Below are 15,717 nucleotides of genomic sequence, written 5' to 3' on the forward strand. Positions count from 1 at the left end.
GGATTTGGTCGTTTCCTTTTCGGGGTTCCTCTCCGATATAGATGATCTGGAGATTTAGAAGTAGTCAAACATTTCGCATGGAATCGTCAGCTTCTTGGATATATGCTGGGGCTTTTGGGTCTTCTGGGAAGTAAGGGAAATGGTGGAGAAGCGTGGTGTGTCCTGCCATTCTTTGGCTTCAGTTCACTTGATTTGACTGCGTTGCAATGTGGATTTCATAAACATTAGGGAAAGAAAAATCGTCCACGAAGAGTCTCTTGAGATCAGCAAGAAGTGATGGCTGAGGACCACGCTGGACTTTCTTTCTGTGCTGCACATACGCTGGACTTGTAATTGTCGAGACTTTTGCCCTGTGCCTGTCAGGTGCATCCAAAGTAGACGGATGCTTCTATACTTAATGCTTCATCATGAGCCCGGTCAATAGCATAGCACTTTCGCTCAGAGTACTCGCCCGCTAAAGCCAATCAAATGCTGTTTTCGTCCTGCTAAATGCAATCATTCACATTTAGTGTCAGTCACCAGTCCATGCTAATGCATCACAGCTTGAGCACAAGCGTAGTCCCCCCGATCCCATCGAATATGCAAGTATTATTCACCGGGACATACTGCCGCGTAATGATCTTGATAGCTTCCTGAGCCACCATTCCGCCTGTCACCGATGAGATATTATGAAGCTCTCGCCCTCCCACTCGATCAACCTCTGCAAATTGATTGTTCAGTGCCTCGAAATCAATCTTGCCATTGTTTGCGATCATATCATCCAGTTGTGATCTACTGCCATTTTCGAAAGCAAGCAAGATCGGCAGAAGCGTCTCAGTATTCTGCAGCTCGTTCAGCATCGTTTTTCTGGTCTGTATATCCCCTTTCTCGATCCGCAGCTGAGGCAGTAGGCTGCCCTCTAATACTTTGACGTGAGCAGCATTCTTGCAAAAGGCTTCGATCTCGCCATCCGGAATCACGTCTTTCCTGCTAAACTTCTTCTCCATCGACCGTACAGATTGAGACACTTCTGCAACATCCTTCCTTGCCTTGCTCTTGTAGATATTTTGAAGCTTGATGTAATCGGCTGATTTAGCCTTCATATCCGGTAATGACCCTGGAAGAGGCAAAACACCATGCGTCTCATAGAATGTCTTGATTGCGGCGGCGATGATCCAGAAGCTGGCTGAATCCTCATTTATGACTTTACATGAGTCCTTCTCGAACATCTCTCTGCAACCACTCTTTATCGAGAAAGGGGCAACGGTCTTCAGCACGGCAGCCGCAGCCTCGTCGAAATTTTCTTCTCCACCTTCTGCATTGTCCGTTCTTGCTGCTGCCCGGACCATGTCTCTGAACTGTGTTTTGTCCTTGAATGTATCAGGTGCTTTGCCTTCATTATTTTGCTTCCACTTTTCAAGGTAGTACAGAAGTATTAGAGCGTAGGGAACATGGCCATGATCATGATCTTCCAGCTTATCAAGATCGTCTAATGCTTTCACTTCTGCCAGCAACTCTGGCCACGGCGAAAGGAGTCTAAGGTCCTGTATCGAGTCTGGGTCCGGATGTGTATCGACTATGGGGAAGACTGATGGGAGTTGGATGGAGAAGGAGGAGTAGAAACCAGCGGATTGGATGTGGATAAGGCAGACTGAGTATTGTTGAGCGTACTCACAGATGATGCGGCGCTGTTCTTGGGGAAGAGGGGCACAAAGGATAATGAGATTATAAGGTCGGAGGCGGGAGGGATCCTTGAGCAAGTCGGAGAGTGGCTGATACGAGGTGAGTCAAGTATTTAGTCCAGAGATGGCTTTACACACTGTAGTTATTGCATGTCCCTGGACATCAGGGTTGAGCTCTTCCAGCAGTTGCTTGCACTCTTCTGCTCTTGATTGTCCCAGGCTCTGTGATCTCAAGAAGAAGTTGATTCCCAGGTCGGCTTCTGTGACCTTCGCTGAGTCTGCAATCGTGAAATTTCCAATACTCGGCAGAACGAGGTTCTTGAGAGTCTCGACGCCAGCTACGCTGGATCCAGAGCCATCGTCGCCGTTGCTCGCTATGACCAGGAGAACGTGACTATCCTCCAAAGCTTGCTGACCGCTGGCAGCCCAAAGCCGAAGCTGACGATCATACTTCTTTTCTTTGGCAGTTGGAGCTTGGATTAGTGGTGGAGTGGTTGCAGTAGCCGTCATGGTGTCGGCACGAAGGGAACAGCCTGAAGAAAGGCGATGGCGACGAGTGCGTACTGGACGCTAATCCCATATCCCAGATACCCAATCGTAATAACTAATAAACCTTATAGTAAGTATGATACGGAGTACCCAAAAAGATATTGGAGAAGCCACAGAGGGGCCTTGGCAGCTATGTCAGCGTCGGCTAAACCTCGGCGTTCCCCAGCAGGCCCTCACCGGCAACCCGCATATCTTTCCCACCCCACTACGGAGTATTACTGGCATGAACTGCTCGGCCCAGTGGCCAGCGTGACAGCTGGGAACCCAAGCTCGGTAGAGACCCGGCAGAGGAGCCCATTCAACTTCCATTCCCCCACATGAAGCTTACCAGGACCGTCTTTGCAGATCTCAAATTACACAGGTCTGATAACCCCGCCGGCCCAGTTATTGAACGTTAATGACGATACATACCTGGGTAGATATACAGCCAGACGGTCTGGATTATATCCGCCTTGTATCCAATACCTCGCTCGCTCCTTTGCCCTTCTGTCCACATATTCTCCACGCCCCTGCAGCTCCTCCCATCCACTTTCTACCATGTCGCACGGCATCGAAGAGTCCAAACGGGCGGCTGCAGTCCAAGCAGTCAGGGAGAATTTCCCACCCGACCCACGCTTTGTCGGCATCGGATCCGGCACAACCATTGTATATGTCGTCGAAGCCATCAATGCCCTCGAGCAGGACGTATCCCGCGTCTGCTTCGTCCCTACAGGCCACCAATCCCGCCAATTGATCCTGGATGCCGGGTTGAAGGCCGTTCAATTCGACTCCATACCCGAGGAAGCAGTGCTGGACATCTGCTTTGACGGCGCAGACGAAGTAGATGAAGATCTCAACTGCATAAAAGGCGGAGGAGCATGTTTGTTCCAAGAAAAGCTCGTGGCTATGCGATCTAAGAAATTCATATGCGTTGCTGGTCAGGAAGCTCCCTATTCTACTCTATCCTTCCCAACCATCCACTCCCTCCGCTGACAATTCCACCGCTGAAGACCAGCGTAAACTGCAATCCCGCCTCCTAACCTCCTGGCCCTCCATCCCCATCGAAGTAGCCCCCATCGCCGCCCGACAAGTCCTGGTCCGACTCCGCGAGCTCGGCTCCCCCTCCCCACATCTAAGAGAAGGCCACACCCCTAACGGTAGCCCCCTGAAAACCGACCAGGATTTCTTCATCATCGATGCACCCTTCCCGCGCCTCCTCACCTCCTCAGACCGCAAATCCACCTCCACCTCTACCTCCACCACCCCACGGCACAACGCCGGTGTCAGCAATAACGGCGCAGACAACGACAGCCGATCAGAAGGCCGCGGCAAAGACGGCATCTGGGAAGTCGAACACCTGGCCAACGCGATCAAGTCCATCGAAGGGGTGTTGGAGGTGGGCATTTTCAGCGGTAGGACGGGACCCGAGGCGTTTTGGGGTGGCGGATGGGAGCGTGACGGTGCGGAGGGCGAGTCCCAAGGTAGATGACACCAAAAGGAAGTTGGAGTTTGGGGCGAAACCGGCGGACTGAGAAGGAAAGGTAGGGAAGGAATTTGGGTGGAACAGTCCGGAAGAACCTGTGGTCTGTTGTTCAACCCAGCTCACTCATCGAACGGGAATAAGGGCTTCGAGGCTGCCATGTTACGCCATATGTTGAATAAGTTTGGTGAGGAAATTGTACATCAAGCAGGCTGGCTGGGTTGTGGTTAACACCAGTTTTGATGATATATAGAGCGACACTGATGTACTTAGGGGGGATTCGCGGGATCCCAAAGAGAACATAACTCTCGAATAAGAAATAAATTTGATAATTATCTCTCTTGATAATCACGCTTCCGTGCTCTGGTCGAGAGACACAGCCGGACAGTCATCCTGACTACCTGGTCCATCTAACAAATAAAAAGCTCTCTCTGAAAACTCCAAGCCGTGAATTGCAAGCCTTTGGCCACCTCACCTAAGCCTCTATAGGCGAGAGCAGACGCAATGCTGAGATGTTCTACAAGCTGACCTCAACTCTGCCCTCGTTACCCGGTCCACCCTTACCCAAAGTTGGAAGTAGGTAGGTGATGTCATCCCAAGGATGTCGGTACAGGCCGGTCCGCAGTCTCTTCTGGTCAAGGAAATGAGCAATCAAGCCGATGCTGCGCCCGAGAACGAAAAGTCCGTTGAGGACACCCATGTTCAGGTAGTCCTCAGCTTCTTCCGGAGAAAAGGCGCCACAGTTACGGAGGAGATCGACGAAGCAGACGGCGACACAACCATCGACGTTGAGGATGAGATTGTCCTTCTTGGAGGTGGTGACCGTCTCAACGGCGATAGCGTAGTCGAGGAGTTTGTGCGAGGCAAAGTTCTTCATGACAAATTCTTTGACAAGCTCGACACGGAGATCGGGGTTGGATCGCGACTTGACACGGTGACCGATACCCGGAACTAAACTAGATTAGCCGGGGAACATCCAATGGAATCCACATGGTACTCACTGAGCTTATTTTCTTTTCTCATGGTGTCAACAAATTCTCTTGGGCTGAGACCCTTGTCAAAAGCCTTCGTAAACTCATCAGCCGCACCGTCCAGGGCACCGCCGAATCTTGAGCCAATGGTCAAGAGACCGGCAACCAGCGAAGAGATCAAGTCCTTGCCGGCACGCGTGGTGATGATAGTGTTCATAGCGCCAGAGACGGCCGGACCGTGATCAGCAGTCAACATGAGGACCATCTCCAAGAATTTACTAGCATAGAGCGGTAGACGGCGACGGAACCATAGAAGCGACATCACACCACCAATGCCGATGTCCTCTCGGAAGACATCCGAGATGGGCATGCCGGCGTACAACAATTCTTGTCCACGATCATCGGAGATGGTGGAAATAAAGGCGGCTGGCTTTCGGATGAGACCAAGTTCCTGGGCCCAGGAGTAGTCGATAGGGATCTTGGGGGGGACTGGCTCCGGGGAAGGCTTTATGCTGCCTTGTTTAACCAGACTTTGGTAAACTGAGGCCAAAACAGCAGGCATATCCTCGAATGTGTCGGGAACGAAGAATCCTGCCTCCTTCATCGATTGGTTCTTCATGTTTGCAGTTTCAAGCTGTGAGTTGGCAGAAGCACCGGCGTGACCAAATTGAACCTCAGTCTTGAACATGCCTGCGCAGGTGCCAATCGCCCAAGCCACAATTGGTTTTGTGATTGTGCCCTTCTTCACGGCCTCGATCACTCGGTATTCCTCAACACCACCAACCTCACCCAGCAGTAGCAAAATCTTGCATTCTGGCTCTGCTTGATATCGTAGAAGATGGTCAATGAACGAGGTTCCCGGGTATCTGTCACCACCAATCGCAACGCCCTCGTATACACCATCGGTGTTGGACGAGATGATGTTGTTCAGTTCATTGGACATACCACCGGATTTGGAGACGTAGCCAACAGAACCCTTCCGGTAAAGTTTGGATGCAACGATGTTGTCCATCATCCCACCCGTGTTGCCGATTTTGTATGCACCAGGCTTGATACCTCCGACAGTGGCAGGACCAATTATTGTAACGCCCTTCTCCTTGGCTGCTACCATGATCTCGCGAGCTCGCTGTACAGATCATTAGTATCTATCTGGCAAGTGCCGGTGCTGCTTCACTTACTCGTTCTGGTACACCTTCGGCGATGATGGCAATTGACCTGATCTGAGGAAGCTGCATCAACTCCATGGTAGAGCTGTAAACTGATCGCGATGAAGCAAAGTTGACGACGGTATCAACATCAGGGTGCTTGGCCATTGCCTTGTTCACGTCCTGGTAAACAGGCAGGAGAGTCTCGCTGGTACCCCAGTACATCTTGCTGACGAATTGACCACCAAAAGTATAGATGATACCTGCTACCGAAGGAGTACTACGCTTGCAAATGAAGTCGAAGTCGAGCATTCCTTGCACAGCTCGGGGTTGCATGCCGCTGGACCATGTTTAGAACCAATTGATTGCCCCGGGGCCCAGTTTGTACTTACTAGACGAAACATCTTGTTTTGTTGTGAAATAGAGCGTGCTTAAGCGGACTGAGAGTTCTCGAGGGTGCTTCGAAGCGTTTGATGTGCTCATTGGGGTTATTCGGGTTTGTAGCAACACCATTGGATGTGCCATTGACGATGGGAGTGCCAGCAGTCATTTTGGGAGACCCTTCAGGAGGTGAACCTTGAGGAGCTGGAAGACCCATGGTGTCAGTAGAGACGAACTGGGTGCAAAAGCGTAAGAGTAACTGATGCTTGGACGAAGAGAGGTTCACAAGCGCAATCGGGAAGTGGTATGAGAAGGAGAATGGGAAGGAAGGATCACGGACTTGGTCAGGATGGTAGATCAGTGAGCTTATGGAAGAATCTATGGACCTTCTCCGTCTGACCTAGCAGTACAATGGCGTTGGATCGGATAAGAGGGCGGATGGGAAGAGAGAGTTGAGTGAGTGCTGGGGGTGAGTCGCTGTTGTTTGGTTGGAGAATGTGTTGCGGGTATGGTATCTCCGAAAAAAAGAGAAGCTGGGGCAGATGCTCAGCTTCGGATCCCTGTCCCGTTGGGTCCGCCCCTTGCAACCACTACTAGAGAGTCAACACCTCTTTTTTTATCCAACCCATCAACCATAACTTAGTAGTATAATCCAACCAGGGTCTTGTCTCTCACGCTAAATGCAATAAGCTGCCTGGATCTACTATATTCCTCGAGTACTACGGGATCGCTACCTTCGGAAAGCTAGGTTAGGCACTCTACGGTATGGGTAGGCTCGCGTCCCTTCTCAAATCCGCTGGAGGACAAGAACGAGTGCTCCCGCTCCGGGTCGGACTCCGAGTTGCGATGAGGGTAGCAGAGGGATGGAAGCTGAGGATAGCAGGAGTAGCGTCGACTGCTACTATACAGGTGGACGAAGTCAATGATCAGTACATTCAACTGTGACTTATTGCAAACATCAAATGACCCTGTAGAAGCGCATCTTCCGCGCTGAGCTATTCTGGTGAGTTGAACTACAGATTCAAGTGCTTACCGAGCAAGCCCCCAACCAACACCAACCCAAAAATATCCCTGCAGCGACCAGCAATGACAACTAAATCCAATTGATCTCCAAGTCCGGCTACCCAGTAAAAGTTTAGAGCTCCAAACCTTTCTCCAACGATTTTGATCCCCGGAGTAACTCCAATCCATCGGAATTGTCTCCCCAGAGAAGCTCTTGCCAGCTACCGTACAAACTGATCTGAAAATTCTCCTGCCCACGCCTTGCCTCCGTCTCCTCTTGATCGCAACCCAAAGACCTTGACTCTCCCGCCTATACTCTCCCTACTACACTTACACTCACCGCCGTTATGTCTGCCAAATCTATCCTCGAAGCTGATGGCAAGGCCATTCTCAACTATCACCTCACTCGTGCCCCTGTCATCAAGCCAACCCCTCTTCCTCCTGCAGCAACTCACAATGCTCCTTCGAGGCTTGCCTCTCTCAACTTCCCAGAGGATGCTAACCCCTCCGCCATTCTCGATCAAGCTGAAGCTACTTACCCATGGCTACTGGCACCAGGCGCAAAATTCGTTGCAAAACCAGATCAGTTGATCAAGAGACGGGGCAAGAGTGGTCTGCTCGCCCTCAACAAGACATGGGCTGAGGCCAGAGAATGGATCGAGGCAAGAGCCGGCAAGGAGCAGAAGGTGGAGACAGTAACTGGGTACCTGAGGAATTTCCTAGTGGAGCCATTCGTGCCTCATCCTGCTGATACCGAATACTACATCAACATCAACTCTGCCAGAGAGGTGAGCGAGCCGATACGGACTCGATTGTCCTTGGTGCTGACCAAATGTCTAGGGAGACTGGATCCTCTTCACTCATGAAGGTGGTGTTGACGTTGGCGATGTTGACGCAAAAGCAGAAAAGCTACTGATCCCAGTCAACCTGAAGGACTACCCTTCAAACGAGGAGATTGCCGCAACCCTGCTCAAGAAGGTGCCAAAAGGTCTTCACAATGTCCTAGTCGACTTTATCTCAAGACTATACGCCGTCTATGTTGATTGCCAATTCACATACCTCGAGATCAACCCATTGGTCGTTATTCCCAACGCTGATGCTACATCCGCTGAAGTTCACTTCCTCGACCTTGCCGCCAAACTCGATCAGACCGCTGATTTCGAATGTGGCACCAAATGGGCCATTGCCCGCAGTCCTGCAGCTCTGGGCCTACCGGGTGTCAAAGCTGATGGCAAAGTCACGGTCGATGTTGGTCCACCAATGGAGTTTCCAGCACCTTTTGGACGTGAGCTTAGCAAAGAGGAGAAATACATTTCGGACATGGATGCCAAAACCGGTGCTTCGCTTAAATTGACCGTGCTCAATGGGTCCGGCCGTATCTGGACCCTTGTTGCAGGTGGTGGCGCTTCAGTCGTCTATGCTGATGCCATTGCCTCGGCCGGCTTCGTCAGCGAGCTTGCCAACTATGGCGAGTACTCCGGCGCCCCTAATGAGGCGCAGACCTACAATTACGCCCGTACCGTCCTTGAGCTGATGCTCCGCGCTCCGGCACATCCAGAGGGCAAGGTTCTTTTCGTCGGTGGTGGTATCGCCAACTTCACCAACGTCGCCACCACCTTCAAAGGTGTCATCAAAGCCCTCCGAGAAGTTGCGCCGGTCTTGGTCGAGCACAATGTGCAAATCTGGGTCCGACGCGCTGGTCCTAATTACCAAGAAGGTCTTAGAAACATCAAGGGTGTTGGCGAGGAGTTGGGTTTGAATATGCATGTCTTTGGTCCGGAAATGCACGTCTCGGGTATTGTGCCGTTAGCGTTGAACAACAAAAAGACTGATATCAAGGAATTCGGCGTTGCGTAAAGCAACATCATGAGAGGAGATTCTTAGATGGGGCGGAAGAACTCGGTGTGTTCAGGTGTCAGCAATCCCGATTGTATCATTTGCTAGCTACGTTATCTAGAGCGCGGGCCGGGTCTGTTTTCGAGAGGCATAGACACCTCGATGCGCAAAAGGAAGAGAATCGGTAAGATGGCGTTTGCCCTGCCCTTGCTGGCTGAGTGAGGCATATGAGCCTTACAGTGCGGAGTTTAGCTTTTAATACAATGTTTTAGAAACAGTCCCGTTGTTCTTTTCTCGCAATGGTAGTCTCGTTCCGTACCAAGCCAGTCTTTTCCTACAATAGCTAGTATAATAGAAGATTGGCTCGGCTCCATACAGTGTTCCCAGTGTTCGTGAGACCACGGTACAGTACATGCAGAGAAACTCATGACCACTGTCCATTGCACTACTTTACCCCACCATCAGACGAACCCAACCTGCCCCCCGCTATTCGCGCACGGCAAGAATCAGCCGAAGGAAGACTGCCAGCTCGACCAGGAATGTAGGCTCGTGGATGTAGAATCGAAGGAGGTTCGAGGGATTCGCGATCCATCTTGCTTGACATGGCATCCCGTTGCGGGACCTCTCCCTTCCAGGGATTGATTGGTTAGTTGAACGAACGGATGTTAGGCGCTGATTTGATTGGATACCTGGATGCTGCCAGCGCTGTTCTTAGGTTCTCATTTTGATGAATAGACGGACGGAAGGAAGGCCATGCTACCCGTTCCGGATGGAGGGGCGGATTGACTGACATACGGTATCAATGTGAAGGAACATGATGGGCGCTTCGGTGGAGGAGTCTCAGGCGTTGAGTTGAGAACGATGCAAGAATTTTCATCCATCTTGAATAGTCCCACCACAAGCTCAGGGTGAGTGGAAGGAAACATGAAAAATCAGTTCAGAGGAAGAGGGAAAAAAGCCATAACGTGCGGTGATTTTGATAGCTCCATCTATGGCATAATTTGAACCTGCCTGTCGCATGGATGTTTCAATTGGCTCGGATCTTTGTTGGGATTCACTTGCCACAACAGCATCCATACGCCTTCATCATCCTTTTCATGTGTGGAAAGATCAGTAGATGCCCTTTGCTCTATTTAGCCTGCCAGGCCGTGTGGCCATCCGCCAGAAGACGTATTTCCCCCTTTTTTTTTCCCTCGAGAACACCATCCAACCGATAGATCGTGACGTGCGCTATATTTGTTGTGGCAACGGTGGCCGCAGGAGAGACTCCAAGAGGATTTGGTATAATTTTGTACACACTGACAAGAGTCGTAGCATCTGATGTAGCTAAAATAGCGAACGTGAGGCTCATGTGTTTGACAAAGAAGAGAAAAGGTAGTGGCTGCACGAAAAGTGGTGGGTTGTAGAATTGTTGGACCAGACGTCCAAAAGAATTGCGGGTATCAGTGACGAGCCAGCCGCCAGAGCAATCAGTCTTACCCGCAGACAAACAACATGCACAACGGGTGCAATGATTCAGTCAAGTGTAACGGCCTCGGAACCGCATTATCATCTCTACAGCATGCAGTCAGTAGAGATCAGAAAACAGGAACTGCAGGGGGGTAATACCCTGCCCCTTCTACCGCTGCCACCACCACCATTCACTGCTTGCATCTGCTGATTTGACATGTACCCTTGTTGAGGGTAACCGTACATGTTACCGCCTATGACTGGGCTGTAACCCTGCTGGCCGAACCCAGAACCACCGTTAATCATGGGACTTCCCATCGGAGCAGGTCCAGTAAGTGGTGAGCCGTGATTTTGAGAGACGTTGCGGTAACTCATGGTATCTATGGAAGGCGGTGGTGTTGCATAACCTGTGAATGCATTCGCTTGAGCGGCCTGCATGTAGTTGTTGCCATTACGTTGCGGAGCCGCGAAGAAGGATTGATATTGTGGAGCCATCTGTTGGATCGGGGTTTGCGCTGGGTAAGCGGACTGGGTGGGTCCATTCATGTTGAAGTTGTGAGGCGTAAAATTAATTGAATCGGCAGAACCAGTTCTAGCCAGGCCCTGCCCGGCTTCAAATGCAGCTGCATTCATATTCGGAACATACTGGCCGCTGTATTGGCGCTCCAGTGGTGGCTGTGGCAGAAAACCAACATTGCTCTGCTGTGGTAGCTGGCGCTGGCGATCGTTGTTGATGGGATGGGCATGATTCTGTACTTGGTTTTGGGCAGCCCGAGAGGACATTCCGACTTCATCCATGAGCCGTTTGTAGCCCTGGCTTGGCTGTGCCTTGATCTTGGTTAGGACCTTTGCCACATTCTTCACGACTTCTGATCGCATGTCTTCGTCGAAGAACGGCGTGGTCAACACTTTGAAGATCAAGGTCGCACCAGAAGACTGGTCACCCAGAATCTGCTCAAGGGTGGTGTCATTAGGGCTGAAAAAGAGAGCTCTGAGTATAGTTTCTCGTGCATCCCCCTCATTTCGTTGATTGATGACTTTAAGGACTGTCAAGTACGCGACCTTGTGAGTGCAGAGATGAACCAGATGAGGAACGAGGCGTGGAGCAAGGACTGTTCGGCGTTGAGGAAACGTGCATGTGTCCAGGAACCAAGTCAGGAGGAGTGCTCCATTGGTATTCGTAGCAAGCTGGACACTGTGTAATGCGATCGCCGAGGCCAACATTCTTTGCTGCTCTTTAGTTGCATGATGACTTTCCAGACAAGCACGCATTGCTCGTGCTCCAAATCTGCCCTGTGCAATTTCCCACATCCGGCTGAGCATGGCCTCGAAGATGAAGTCGTTGAAAGGAGATCCAAAGCGAAGACAACATTGCAAAACGTAATTGCCATACTGGTCTAAGAACAACGGAACTGTGTAAGGCCGTAGATGATCGACGATCATGGTCATCTGCGATATCGTCCTGCACACATCAATGATCTTCTGTGCAGCCCATGTGCCGTTCTTGTGTACACCAATCTCTGCCAGATGAGGTGCAAGCTGCGTAAGCATCTGCTCTTTCAACTCCTCAGAGCAATACTCAAACATCTTTTGCACCACAGTATTGCCCAGATAATCTGACGCAAGCTCCGTGATCTCAGGCAACATTTGAACGGCTGTTTCTTCGAGTTCGCCATGACTACAAACCTGATTGTCAATTCTCTTGCGTATATCACGCAGTCTAGGTGCATCAAATATTCTGGCATGGCTGGGTTCCGACGTTGGTGGGATCTCTTTCTTGTAATGATCATAGGCGATAGCACCGTCGATGCTGTTAGAGATCTTGGTAGCAGCTCCGTCCGTTGCTCCGAAATCGAGCACAATGCTCATCATTTCTGACTTGAGATCAGCTAAATTGGGAACTTGCATGGCAGCTGCGGAGGTTTTCGCATTTATGTCATTGCTGTTAAATCCCTCACGTTCGCCACTGCGCGCATTGGGTGACAACGTGTCCGAATGTGGATCGGCTGTAGGCGACTGTTGTACTGTATCATTGCCTGGTGTGCCCGTAGAGCTTGGGGCTTTTGCGTAGCCAATCCTGACCGGGCCAGCGCCTGGGAATATTTCTTTGCCATTCAGAAGCTGTTTAGCTTGAATGGCGTTGGTCACATTGTGGAAGTTGACGAACCCACAATTTTTGTGCGTTAGAACCCGAGTAGACTCGATCGGCCCGTAGATGCTGAATATGGCGTCCAGAGAACTGACCGTTGTGGAATTGGGAATGCTACCAATCCAAAGTGACCGTGACGCAACTGTGCCATCGTCATCGACTTTATTCTGCCGAGAATCGGTATTGATGCCATTCATCTGCAATAGTCTTACAGATTCTGCCAATTTCTCGTACTCATTGCCCTCCTCCAGCGGCATATCGGCTGCACTCATACTGTTGTCTAGTCTGGAAGGATTTGCAAGATAGTTGCGAAGCGACGCTCGCTGTGGAGGCGTATCCAGGATTCCCGCGGTGCGGGCTCTAGGGCGACTGACTGAAGCATGATTAGCGAATGCTTGGACGGCCAGGTTGTGCTGATGGATCTGAGCTTGAGTGGCAGCTAGCTGGGCGTCCAGGGCAGCGGCAGAAGGTGTGAGTGTACCGCTAGGGAGACCAGAGTACGACACGCCGAGTTCATCGTCATCCTCATACTTGGCAGCTGCATTGACAGAGTATGAACGAAATCGGTTCGCGTTCCTAGTGAGCATATTGTAATCTAGCAGTTGAGGTAGGCCAAGTACCTGCTGCTGTGACATGCCGTCGTTGGTCGTTGGTCGGGCAAGAGTAGCTCGAGGCTGTTGCGGGGTCTCTACAAGACCAAGGTAATCAAGGGTTCTGACATCGGAATCTGTAAGACCATCTTTTGAGAAGGTCGATTGAGCTGGAGATGAAGGATCCTCAAGTGATTTTATACTAGCCAAGGTCGAAGTCCTCTCACGACTAGGTGCCCAGTTAGTGGAAAAGAGGGAGTTTCCGAAAGGGTTAGAGGACCCTAGGAAGTTGGACCTCTGTGGCATGGAGCCTGCTCGTAGGCGTGACAACAGCGCTGCATTGCTTGAGCTTGCTGCAAGCAGCTTGGAAGATGGTGCATCAGTCACGGCCGTAGCAGGAGGTTTGAAAGGGCTGGTTGATGGGGTGGGCCGAGATGTCTTCGAAAGCAAGGTCTGCTGAACATTCATACCATTCAAAGTGCCGACAGGGGAGAACCTCGAAGGCACTGTCCCGGCCCTGGCTCGTCTAGCAGGACTATTGAGGTCGGAGTCTGCCGGAGGGACGAGGTCGGGGAAACCGTCCTGAGTGGGTGATTCTGGGATATTTTCACGTAGAGGGGTAGAATTGCCACTCGCAGTAGGAGGACCCCAGATACCCGGCGAGAGACCTTCCTGGGCTTGAAGCTCTCTGGTACGTTTCGGGAAGAGTCGAGTGTTAGAGTCATGGAGCGGGGAGCCTGCCCCAAGCCGCGCGCTGCCCAGTCCTGAGTTGTTCGTGTTCATAGTGTTCGCCGCACTAAATGATGTTTTTGGAATGTTTCCTGTGTTAGGGTCGACGGGAGAGGTATTTGATGTAGATGATCCTGAGCGTGGGACCGAAGACGCTGTTTGAGCCAAATAGCTCGAACTGAGGCGACTTTCCGGCCTCGACCCAGAGGACATATTCTGTAGTTCTCCTAGTGAGGTAGTGTGATGGTCGCAAATGCAGTGTCCTTTATCTACGTCAGACCCCAGTGTAGCCAAGGGGACCCCTCAATCATAAGCCCGAAGCCTTGAACAGTCAACTCTCGATATTCCTCGGTCCAAGCGAAGTTCTGAAGGTGGATGTATCGGCGTCCCTGTTCTGTAAGAGAGGAGTGGAAGAAGACCGAATAAGGGTTTTGGATCAATGCTGAATGTAATGTTCTGGCGTGCTATTCTAAGCAACGGTCGGAACGAGACGCGAAAGCGGATAGATACTCCGGAATTAGAAAGATGGTATCGTCAATTCGAATGGTGGAGCGGTGTGCTCAATCTGAAGAAGGCTTGATGAGGGGATGTAAGGAGTGTAAGCGCTGGCACAGCAGCAGAAGTGGTCAAACACTATGGCAATGGTGTCAGTGACCGGCCGATTAAAAGAGCAGTGAGTCGAAAAGTTGTACAGAAGAAGCGTAGGAACGGGATAGAGGATGAGCACAAAGCGTGGTTCAAGACTGACAATTATGCAGGAGTGGATTTTCCAGGTTGCGGATCCCAGAGAAACAACGCTGCTGGGATCTAGCGTGTCTCCAAACGGATGTGACAGCGTGCAGACTTGGGCCAGTTTCATTTGCACGATATTTCGTGATGTTCTATGAGGTGAATAGATCTACAAGACAGACAGGACGTTCGTTTTCAGAATCTCGGTTAATCGAGGGCACTGTTAGCAGCACCCCGTCCACTTGGGCTTTTTGGGGTTACTGTTTCGGAATATCACCTCCCTTCTCTTGTACAGCCTTGCTGTTCACTGAAAGCCAATAATGAGTCGAGCAGCCAACCACGGTAGAAAAGGCCCCTGTCATCAGTCACAACCAATGCTCCCATCTAAATTGCGGCCGCTTGTCCATGCAGTGCACCACTACTTCGTGTTATTCCCTCATCAACATCCACAGTCCACTCCTCACCAAGCCCTTGATAGTATTGCGGTCCTGGGAGAGTGGCAGCGTCGAGCAAACATTAGGTATCAGACGAGGACACCCTCCATGCAATTATCTTTGCCCCTGACTCTGGAATGCATGTACTACGTAGAAGCCGAATGGTGTGCTTCTCCGATCTTCCATACCGAAAGTTCATCAAAGTCATCACATTGACAGTGGCTCGCCAAAGTGCGTGGAGGTTCCAAGCAGGATTACGCGGGGAAGAGTCCAGGGGCAGAAACCTTAGTGCTGCAGTAAAAAGGGTCGGAAGCGTCGAAGCAGGGCAAGTTCTGCTATCTGCATCCAGGATGGAGAGGATGTATGGTCTGTCGCCTGCCCAGGGACGCACATTAGTACCTGAAATAAGGCCCCCGCAATGTTTCAGGTTTGGCCCTAATGAATCGGGGGATACCTTCAAATCTATCGGGTGGGGCGCAGCTTGACTAATTCACACTAATTCACTGCCCAGCAGGTCCCTGTTGACCACCGAAGTGACTAACAAGGACCCGGCAGAGCTGCACCACACGTGGTACAGCCACCGAAATACATTCACAGCCAGTGCTTGTTGACCTGATCAGAACGCAAGGACAA

General features: G+C 51.1%; 5 protein-coding genes across 5 annotated transcripts; 2 read left to right on the plus strand and 3 right to left on the minus strand.

Annotated features, from left to right (window-relative positions):
- Window positions 1–536: 536 nt before the first annotated feature.
- Window positions 537–2,171, minus strand: EPUS_06493 (uncharacterized protein; the record flags this gene model as incomplete). The annotated part of the gene is made up of 2 exons (XM_007804197.1): window positions 537–1,751; window positions 1,800–2,171. 2 exons carry the CDS (start codon window positions 2,169–2,171, stop codon window positions 537–539), a joined length of 1,587 nt encoding a protein of 528 aa, XP_007802388.1.
- A 576-nt stretch (window positions 2,172–2,747) lies between these two features.
- Window positions 2,748–3,678, plus strand: EPUS_06494 (uncharacterized protein; the record flags this gene model as incomplete). The annotated part of the gene is made up of 2 exons (XM_007804198.1): window positions 2,748–3,126; window positions 3,200–3,678. The coding sequence occupies 2 exons, from the start codon at window positions 2,748–2,750 to the stop codon at window positions 3,676–3,678; spliced, it is 858 nt and encodes a 285-aa protein (XP_007802389.1).
- Window positions 3,679–4,186: 508 nt separating this feature from the next.
- On the minus strand, window positions 4,187–6,383 carry EPUS_06495 (ATP-citrate synthase subunit 1; the record flags this gene model as incomplete). Its single annotated transcript, XM_007804199.1, has 4 exons — window positions 4,187–4,620; window positions 4,671–5,766; window positions 5,819–6,125; window positions 6,178–6,383. The coding sequence occupies 4 exons, from the start codon at window positions 6,381–6,383 to the stop codon at window positions 4,187–4,189; spliced, it is 2,043 nt and encodes a 680-aa protein (XP_007802390.1).
- Window positions 6,384–7,515: 1,132 nt separating this feature from the next.
- EPUS_06496 (uncharacterized protein) lies at window positions 7,516–9,025 on the plus strand (the record flags this gene model as incomplete). Its single annotated transcript, XM_007804200.1, has 2 exons — window positions 7,516–7,956; window positions 8,009–9,025. The coding sequence occupies 2 exons, from the start codon at window positions 7,516–7,518 to the stop codon at window positions 9,023–9,025; spliced, it is 1,458 nt and encodes a 485-aa protein (XP_007802391.1).
- A 1,533-nt stretch (window positions 9,026–10,558) lies between these two features.
- EPUS_06497 (uncharacterized protein) lies at window positions 10,559–14,134 on the minus strand (the record flags this gene model as incomplete). Its single annotated transcript, XM_007804201.1, has 1 exon — window positions 10,559–14,134. The coding sequence occupies one exon, from the start codon at window positions 14,132–14,134 to the stop codon at window positions 10,559–10,561; it is 3,576 nt and encodes a 1,191-aa protein (XP_007802392.1).
- Window positions 14,135–15,717: the final 1,583 nt, after the last annotated feature.

The sequence above is a fragment of the Endocarpon pusillum genome (assembly GCF_000464535.1).
Source record: "Endocarpon pusillum Z07020 unplaced genomic scaffold scaffold3018, whole genome shotgun sequence".
NCBI lineage: Eukaryota > Fungi > Ascomycota > Eurotiomycetes > Verrucariales > Verrucariaceae > Endocarpon > Endocarpon pusillum.